This window comes from Cannabis sativa, chromosome 6 (assembly GCF_029168945.1).
Source record: "Cannabis sativa cultivar Pink pepper isolate KNU-18-1 chromosome 6, ASM2916894v1, whole genome shotgun sequence".
NCBI lineage: Eukaryota > Viridiplantae > Streptophyta > Magnoliopsida > Rosales > Cannabaceae > Cannabis > Cannabis sativa.
The window spans coordinates 75,046,272-75,056,842 of record NC_083606.1 but is presented as its reverse complement, the minus strand read 5'-3'; the positions used below and the strand labels follow the sequence as shown (position 1 = coordinate 75,056,842).

Sequence of the window (10,571 nt, the reverse complement as noted above, 5' to 3'; positions counted from 1 at the left end):
ATTTAAGTCAATGGGGTCCTCTGGTTTTTTCTTTTCTCTAATTGCCAAGTGTTCTTTCTGCAGATTGTAACAAAACAAATTAGAACAACAATGATGAGCAATAAAACATTAATGCTTTTTTTTTTTCAAAATATATATCTTAAGTAGGTCATGAAAGATGTGGCTATATGAAACTGTAAAACTATATGAGTGGCTCTTATCTATAATTCCATGTCATTCATGGACCTACTGAATTTTCAAATTAATCAATGTTTATGGATATAAGTCAGACATTAAGTAAAAAGTGTGTGCTACAATGTTTTTTGCCATGAATTGAGTGTAAAGAAAAATACTTGATTTTGAACTATTCTTCATGATAAATGTGAAGTATTAGATCAAGACAAGCCTTCACTTCATTAATAATTTTTTTTTAATTAACATGATAAGCAAATGGATCTAATTGAACTATAAAAAGTACATACTGATTTGAATCTTCTTGATTTTTAGGATTAAGTACTTTCCAAATAAAAATTATTTTCTATGTATTTTACAGCCAATGCTTCTTTAATTATTAATTTCAATATGAATATGAGTGTGACCCTTGAAATTGGGACAAGTCTTACACATATTCATACAAATTTTGTGATCTGAGTTGGTATGCTCTGTGGTGGGGTTGGGAAATGAAGAGAAACAAAACTATAAAGAAAGATTATGATATGAATAGAAAAGGAAGACAGTACCATGTGATTGCCCAATGGCTAATGCCTCCTCACCAGACCCCATTGCCTCTTCACTCTTGAGTCTCATCTGTCCTACAGCATTATTGGTTATATATACTCATCAAAACAGGTTCCTTAGCACCACAAGCCCTCACATCCTAAACTATCAAACTTTTCTTTCTTCTCTGTGATCTTTTTCTTTGAAAGAAGAATTTTACAACAATGGGTTTTCGCTTTGCTAGCTTAGTTCATGCCAAGCAACTCATTCAGAAACCTTTCTCGAGTACAAAAGATGTTCCAAAAGGGTACTTGGCAGTTTATGTTGGGGAGAAGAGAATGAAGAGATTTGTAATCCCTATATCATTCTTAAACCAGCCATCATTCCAAGACTTGCTAAGTCAAGCTGAACAAGAGTTTGGATTTGATCATCCAATGGGAGCTCTTACGATTCCCTGCAATGAAGAGGCCTTCGTCGAACTTGTTTCTCACTTAAGCGCTTAACAATGAGTAGAATAACTGCTAACAATACCACTGATTACTACAAATTTTTAAAGGCATAAATGCCAAAACCATGTACAAATTTTTCCTTGGAGACCAAGAGTAAAGTCTCCAAGAATGATATAAATGATACAACTTAACTTTTTCTTCCCTGATTTATGTGTAGAATTTATTTTCTTCTGATATATTTTGATATAGAGATTTTATCCATAGTCTAGTTTTGGTTCTGCAATTACATAGCAGCTCAGCTTGCAAAAATGAAAAGTACTAAAACAAATGTATGTTGTTTTTGTCATAAGAAAATACTGTAATTACTTCCATATCATTTTTTTTAAAATAATTATTTTATGTTTGCCATCTCTATTGTATATCATAATAAACAACTTCTCTGAAATATCATATTATAAATTCACAATCATAGGCTGTGTTCTTTGTCCTCCATTTTTGATTGAGAATCAAATTAGATTATTATTATTATTATTATTTCTATATACACTTATAATATTTGTGTTTGGTTGTTTGTCTTTGTGGCTTCATTGAAATATGGAGTTGTTGTGGTGTGAATAAGAATAAAAGTGGTAGTTAGAACTTAGATGAGTTATTTATTTGTAATAAGTTGATGATGGTGGTCTTTCATGGGGTGGTGTTATTCTTTGTCATTGTTATAAATAAGATTAAGAAAGTTGAACTTAATTAAAACCAATTATCAATACTCTTTTCTCTCCCATTAAATTCCCACGTTACTTGATGAATAATGTTCAATAATATTTAATTGGAGATTCTTAGCATAATTACTTTTGTAGTGTTACTTAAAATTATTTCCCAATTTTTCATTGTATCATGTTGTATATTGTAACTAAACATTTTATTTTAAATAATTTATGACGTGAAAAATAAGTTTAAAATAATTATTACACACTCATTAATTATTTTAAAGAATACTTTCAATGAGTTAGCTTCATTAATTAATAACAAAAATCTTTTTAGGCAGTTGAAGCTAGCCTTTCATTATTGGATGATAAGCATAGTAATATATGAGTCACAATTTGGTAGGTTAGGAAAATCAAAAATGATATCTTGTATTACTATTTCACATTAATACAAGAAAGATAATGATATCTTGTCTACGTTTTCCCCGTAATTTGTACTCTTTTTTTAAAAATATTTTTATTTTTTATTTTTCAATTTTGAACAGGTGATGTGAGTTGAGGCAAAATGTTTGATCTGTTGTTTAGTAGAATACAAAATCAATGCTTGTTTCAATTGTGGCAATCTGCTAACTTTATCCTTTTCTTTTGTTGTTGATTAGGACATAGTAACTGCATGTAGACATAGTAAATTTATCAACCAAGTGTTAAGAACCAATGCATATTTATTGTACTTAATATATGTGAAGATTGAATATGAAAAGTTTTGGAAAGAGAGAGTAAGAATGTTTGATTTCTTTTGTGGTACATTTAATTATATATTGATTCCTCTAGTTATGAATGTGAGACTCATACAATACTCTATTTTTAAATTTGTAAGTAAAGACACATTAAATACCACCAAATTTGTTTTTTTTTTCTTTCTTTTCCTTATATACATATTAAATACAATTATAGGTGTTCTGAATAAGTGTGTGATATTTTATATGCTAATTTCACTTTTTGTGTAGGTCGCTCAACATAGTTAATAAAAGCTTAACTAACTGCAATGATCGTCCCATTGAGTGGATAACTCCGATATGTCCACAACAACCAGACGGGAAGCAATGTGGATATTATGTCATGAAATTTATTGAGAGTTTCATGAACGAAGAAGATCCAATACGCCGAGTGAGAGAAATGGTAAAATTTATCTTCTCGTAGTCATTATATATTACACAATAATACGTAAACATAGTAATTATAGTCTATTGTAAGCTTCTCTTTCACTAATTTCGTGGTAGTTAGCTAGGACTTAGTATAATGTATAAGGTCTTTTACTAATTAATATGTAATTTCTTTCATTTTTTTTTGCAGTAAGAAATGATCCGTACTCAAATGACGAGATGAATATTTTGCGTGATCGAGTTGGATTGAATATGTTCGAGCACAAGCAAGGCGACAAGGGCTTTTACAATGATCAATTTCTATTTTTGTTTATACTTTATCCTAACTAATTAGTGACAATATACAAGAAAATTAATTAATGTAGGGAAAATTTTACTATGTAAAACAGATCCGTTTAACTTTCACTAATGACAATATATATACTTTATCCTAATTATTTTTTTTTTTTTTTTTACAATCCAATGACTGGCAAAACCCGTCGTTGAAAAATACGAAATTTATAATAGATTGAAAACATTATATGCCACGGTTTAAATCTGTGCTTAAAACATTATATGCCATGGTTAAAAACAGTGGCCTATAGTATAGGCTATGATTTAAAACTGTGGCTTATACTAAAGGCCACGGTTTTTACCTGTGCCTACAACATTATAGACCACGGTTTTAAACTGTGGCCTATACTATAGGCCACGGTTAAAAACCGTGGCCTATAGTATAGGCCACAGCTTAAAACCGTCGCCTATAGTGTTTACTATAGGCGACGGTTTTAAACCGTGGCCCATACTATTTTCCCGACAGTTTTCAACCGTCGTTAATTTTACTCAGTTTTCGCGACGCTCGTATAGGCGACGGTTTTATGAACTGTCGGGAATTCTTTGGCCGACAGTGTAAAACCGACGGGAATTTGGGATTTTTTAGTAGTGCGACTTCCCGAGGGACTGTGTTTTGAAGGTATTGTGCCCGAGCCATGCGATCCCAGACCTTAACCCCCTCTGGAACGGGGACCTGCTGCCAAAAAGAATACTTGGGAAACTTATCATCACAAGTATACTCCTTGTTAGTAAGGAGGTCCACAGATCTCAGATTGGCCTCACTTAGAAAGAATTCGCACGACCTAAGGCCGTGGGGAAGAGTAAGCAAGAGCCTATGCCGATTGACCATCTCGGGGGTAGGGACTGGTCCTTTCGAGAGGGTTGTAAAAAACAAAATATTAGTCAGAAAACTTAGAATGAAAACAAGGATTAATCCAACCGACCCTGATGAAAACAATCACTTACGAATTTTACGGAAGGTGGTTGTGCTGATTAGGGGGAAGCCAGTTGTCCAAAAGAAGTTATCTTTGAAAGATATTTTGTTTGGCAAGTCTGAAATAAGTTTAAACTCGTTGGAGTGAGTACCGAGATAATAGAAACCCCATGCGTCATTCTTCCTCGCTGGAATAGCCTTAATAGAGTAAAGATACTCGATTTGCACAAGCATAGGGCACTCCCACTTCAGAATTGTATACAAGACCTTCAAAGTGGCAAGGATTCTGTAGGAGACGTAATTTAGTTGGAATGGGGCAAGCCTGAGGTTGTTTATGTAATCCTTGAAGTAGTCACGGAGGGGAATTATGGCCCCTGCACTGATGTCTCACCACTGGCTCCCTCAGGGGTCTCACCTGTAAGGCGCGCTGGAGGGTAACAACTAAACTCACCAACTCGCACTGACCTAACTTGGCATACTTGCCCAAGTTTGATTCCACAGGTCCTTAGTATATCACCCGTGTAGCCTGAGATAGTTCGTACCTTCGATTCTATTAACTCGGTCTCAAAGGTGACGTTAGGATCCTGATGAGTCTTTGATGTACGTGGCTTGAGAGACATTATTTTAAAATCCAAGTTACCTGGTTCAAAAGCAATCATGACTTTGGGTAAAAATAAAGGCTTAACCAAAGGAATAAAGGACACACTGGGAGGTTTTGGCCAAGCTGCATCTCGCAAGAAACAATGTTTGCCTTCGATGATTTCTTCCAAGAAGCGCCTGTGGCGACTAGCGTTATCTTCTTGATAGGCTCTCACTAAATGTTCCCTAACCCTAGCATCGTTTAACTCTAATTTGGATGTGGGTTTTGAAGGGTTGGGCTTATAAGTGACTGCTGATTCTGTAGGAAATTCAAGTTCTAAATCTTCCGGACGATAAATTTCTAAACCAGATTGGGACATTACTGCAAGAAGAAAGCAATCCCAATCCCTGGAAATAATTTTAGCAAACCTGAAGGTGGTGAGTTGAAGGTTCTGAAAAAACCTACGTATTGCATGAACCCTAATGTTGACCCAAATACAGTTCAACCCTAAAAATTACTAAAACCAAATGAGATGGCGACGATGCAAACAAATGATGCAGCAATTAAACCCAGAAATGCAACGTAACAAGCATGTAAGATATCAAGAAGAAAAGCTACTTACTGTTTGAAGTTAGGGTTTGGGACGATAGACAGCTCTTCGGCCTGCAAATCTTTGAATGCAGTGAGGATCTCTTCAAGAATGTGAAGTCAGAGGAAACTCGCAGAAAAAATGTCAAGGACAGGGATGTCATGCAAATTCTCGGGCAAACTCGATGCTTTTTCTTAGCAAAGAAGCTTAAGAGTTTCTCAGAATTTCTAAAATGGAGGAAATAATGCAAAGGTGGTTCCTTTTTCTTACTTTATAACCTTGAAATTAGTTTCATCGGATCAAAGAGATTTTTGATCCTACAGACAGAATTCAAAGTAGAAGTGGAAAATGGCCATTTAATGCTGATGTACGTCGAAATCGTAAAACTGCCAAAATCAGAGGATATGCGTTTTTTTCAAAAGGGATTATGACAAAAATACCCTTTGTAATAATTAAAAAGTACTTTTTATTAAAAAATGAACTTTTTAAGGGGTAATTGTTATACCCAAAATTCGGCTAACACATCAGAGGAAAACACGTGTCAAGCTAGGAAGATAATTATAATTACATTTGAGGTGGAATAACTCGTTAAAAGCATAATTGACAGAGCTTATTTACAACTCGATCGGCTGTCTGAATGGTCTTATGCGAGATAAAGATATACAAACTGTTGCCTTGCGCATCAACGAGAAACCATGTAACTTCAGGTGTATAAGACGAGGCACTAACCTCGATTACGTGGATGAGATATACTGACTGTGAAGACACTAGCGTATAGTATGCAATATATAAACTAAGTATAATAGGCGGATGAACCAAAGCAAGTGACAGCGAGGTGTCCACCTCGCCATAGGAAGACATGCACGCGAAAAAGATCACCTCGTCACCAAAAACTGCGATTGTCAGATAGGGTGTTATGTTTCAAGAGTAAAAGCGACGAAAATTACATTATCAACCTTGGAAAGAAATAAGAAAAGCTCCAACTCGCTATCAAGGTTACCACTGCTCTATTTCCAGCGAGACGTCCCAAAACAATACGGTTTACAACGTATTTAACACACGTTTATCAATTTTGACCCAGTAAAAGCAGACTAATCACATCTATGTGATATTCAAATAATAACCGCATTTATTTTACGTGATATGTTATCAAACCCCATGATTTCAGGGGAGAATTGTTGTAAAGATTACAGTCAACTCTGTAATTAACATCCTACTATATGATTATAAATAGAGGCAAGTTAGACTGAAAAAAGGGAGGAAAAAATCATATTATTGATAAAATTAATATTCAAAATTTGTTGTTAATTATATATATAGGTAAGTATATAATAAATAGTTATTGTGTCAAGTGTATACAAAAATGTAAGAATTAATGCACAAAATATGTGCCAAAAGAACATATTTATAGATTTGATTAAAGAAAAAGTATGATCAGTTCATAACTATATCAATTACTTTGATTTAAACAGTTCGAGAAAGAGAAATATGAAGAACTATCAGTGGAATGTTATATGAAACAATATAGAGTTTCAGAAGAAGAAGCATACGATGAACTCAATAAGAGAGTTTTCGATTCATGGAAAGAAATAAACGAAGACTACTTTCTCAAGCCAACTTATGTAGCTTCACCTATATTAGATCGTGCTCTTAATCTTTCAAGGTTTATGGATCTTGTCTTCAAAAATGGTGATGGTTTTACTAAAGTTGGAAAAGGGACCAAAGAAACTGTTCATGCCTTGCTTATAGATCCAATTCTATGATAATTAAACCTCTTTCACTTGTTAAAATTGACAAATTAATAAATTTTACCACAATGAATGGGATCTTTACCTACCAATATCACACGTACCAATAATTTACAGCTTTGTGGGGTTCACTGGTGTGGCAAGACCATTTACCACGAACCTTTGCCTATTGATCTAGACCAATTCAATATTGATATGTAAAGTTTATTACCCCCAATAAAGTGGTTTTTCATACACAAAATATTGCTAGAGGACCCATATATTTCCTTGTAGGAATAATAATAATAATAATAATAATAATAATATAATAATAATATAATAATAATAGTGGGGACAACCAGCTCTTCATCAATTTGTATTTATTATTATTATTATTTGAAGAAACTAAATTTATTAAACTTCAAACTCTGCTACTAAATAAGAAAGCAAATCAGGGAATGAGCTATTAAATTGGCCGAACGCTTAACAAAAGAGATAGAAACATGTTTTAAAGTGACAAACAAATTTTTACAATCTTTAATCACGTGACCAAATAAAGAGATCATGTCAACGTTGCTTCGAATTGCTTGTATTACAATTAGGCAGTCAGTTTCAAGGATCACATATTGCCATTGTTTTTGCTTGATCTAACTTAGCGCCTCCCTAACACCGATCGCATCCGCAAGCTTTGGTCTAACCACTCCAACACGAGCCCTTGTCGTACCCTCCACCAGAAATCCATTGTCATTTTTAGCCACAATACCAAAGCCATAACCTTGATTACAACCATATATATTGATGCATCCACATTTACCTTAATGTTATTAGTATTAGGGGCACTCCATCGCTCAACACCATCACTTGGTAATAAACTAGTTTGTGAAGTCTCCAAACTAGGAGCTTGAGTGGCCTCCCATTGTGCAAGGTAACTAACCACGAATGCATAAAGATAAGAGGCATTGATTGACTTATTTTGCCATACTTTGTCATTTCTCGCACCCCAAATCACCCAACAAAGAGTTGCAATGAGACCACGACTTTCAGCATTGGACACCTGAAAAGTGCTGCTACACCAGTCGAGAAAAGTCATATCAGTAGTTAAAATTGTCGTCACACCTGCCTTCTCCCAACACTGTACAACCAGAGAGCAAGTGACTAGAATATGCATAGCTGTTTCATCATTAAGACCACAAACTGAGCACAAACTGTTAACAACTACTCTCTTTGTTAGAAGCATGACCATAGTAGGTAAACAATTCGTACACCCTCTCCACATCAGATTTTTAACTTTCAGTGGCATCTTCAAGCGCAATAATTCATTCCAAAAATTAGAAACAACCGTTCCACTAGCCATTTAATTTCTGCTGCAAATTATTGCAGCTTTTAATAGTGTACATGCCGTTTAATTCATGAAACCAATAATAATATTCACTCACAGCCGGACTTTGTTGGAGCGGAATCCTAAGAATGGCAGCTTTATCCCTGTCGTTAAACAAGTCATTCAAGAGCTCCAAATCCCAGCCACCACCTTCGGGGAGCATCAGTTTTTTAACCACAGCCGTGTCGAGATCTGGGTTAACTGATGTGATGAACAGGTTATCCTCCAAGGGGAGCCAAGGTTCTCCTTTTACAGCAATGTTTTGGCCGTCCCCCAACTGCCACCTAACCCCATTACGAACCACACTTTGTGCCTCCCAAATACTATGCCAGATGAAGCTCGGATTGTGACCCGACTGAGCTGAGAGATAAGAGCCATGAGGGTAGTATCTAGCCTCAAAAATCTTTAATACCAAAGAGAAAGGACGTACAAGAAGTCTCCATCCTTGTTTGCCAAAAAAGACTATGTTGTGATCTCTAAGGCTTTGACTATATTTTTTACGATCTTTTTCGATTAGCTTACGAAAAATTATGTCAACAATAATAACAAATTACAAAACTAATACGCGTACTGTTTGTTTTGAACCTTGTTTTCACAACTATAAATTATTCAAAATCTTTCATGTTATAATTATAATATACATCATCATTTAAATATCATACAATTTCTCCATATATATATATATCAAAAACGAAAAATATATCTCAACCAATAGAACAAACATATGCATTTATTTATGTGAAAGTACCAACTTGGGCATACATCTTATATTTCCACATTATAATAACATGGTTTGACATATACCCTAATACATAAGTAGTGATACTTTCTTATTACAATTCAAAAACCACACACATAACATACATACATACATACATATATTTATTCAACTATTCATCACCAACACCTAGTGACAATATTGATGACAATGGTTTATTAGTAGTAGTAGTAGTGGTGGTAGAAGGGGCCAAACATACTGAACCACTAACAACATTACTACAATGATTTGGGTAACAACATGGTGACAAAAGGGCACAAGGGTCACCAACATTTGGGCGACAGCTTGAATCCTTAACACATCTGTTGTCACTACTCAGAAATCCTTGGCAAATAAGCCCTTCACAACAAAATTTCAGTTGCCAAGGTAAGGCACTACAATATTGACCTTCTTTCTTACATTCATCATTACTACTTGGAATAATAGTAACACTATGTGCTACTCTAGTACCATAGCACCATCCAATACTATTAACCACAACTAGTATAATTATTAAACTCTTCATCATTTTCTATTGATATATATTTATATATGTGTGTTTTTCTATGCTTTTTCTTGATGATCATATAGTGGTATTTATAGGAAGTGTGTATATTATTGGCCGATCACCTCAATCAATTATTTTGGACACACATATAACAACCTAGGTACTAATAATAATAAATGAGTTAATATCATGATCTTCTTTTATCTCTTATGGGCCACACACAAAATATATATATAATTACATAAAATATATATATATTTTTTTTTTGGTAAAATTTTATACTTTTATGATTAAAGATTTTTAATATATACTTTTACGGTATTATGTAAAATAACACGAAAATAATAAAAAAATTACATAAAAGTAACAAGAAAATAGCATCCAAACAACACAAACACAATAAGAAAAAATTAATAACAACTTAACAAGAGTATATAACATAAAAATACATTAAAAGACCGTATTTTTATAAATACAATTATAAAAATCGTAAAAATATTTAAAATTCCGTATAATCATATTTTTGTAATTTTTTGTTATTTTTGTAAATTTATAAAATAATCCCAAATAAATAAATAAAAATCAATATTACTTTTGTTGATATTTATTAAACCAAAAGTTCAATTTGACACTAATAATTTTTAAAGGAATTACCGCATATATTATTTTTTTAATTTTTTTTTTTCAAATTTACGGTTGGGGTTGCTCCGGTAATTTCTATGTGGGTTGTTATACGACTTTTAATTGCGATTTAGATTGCTCCATTAGTTGCTATAA

At 33.6% G+C, this 10,571-nt stretch overlaps 1 protein-coding gene and 1 non-coding gene across 2 annotated transcripts; both read left to right on the top strand.

Moving 5' to 3' along the window:
* Positions 1-400: 400 nt before the first annotated feature.
* LOC115710200 (auxin-induced protein 15A-like) lies at positions 401-1,348 on the top strand. Its single transcript, XM_030638548.2, has one exon. The coding sequence runs from the start codon at positions 921-923 to the stop codon at positions 1,197-1,199; it is 279 nt and encodes a 92-aa protein (XP_030494408.2). The 5' UTR covers positions 401-920; the 3' UTR covers positions 1,200-1,348.
* A 2,314-nt stretch (positions 1,349-3,662) lies between these two features.
* On the top strand, positions 3,663-3,798 carry LOC133039558 (small nucleolar RNA ACA64). Its single transcript, XR_009688696.1, has one exon. It is a non-coding gene; the product is annotated as a small nucleolar RNA ACA64 (small nucleolar RNA).
* The last annotated feature ends 6,773 nt before the right edge of the window (positions 3,799-10,571 follow it).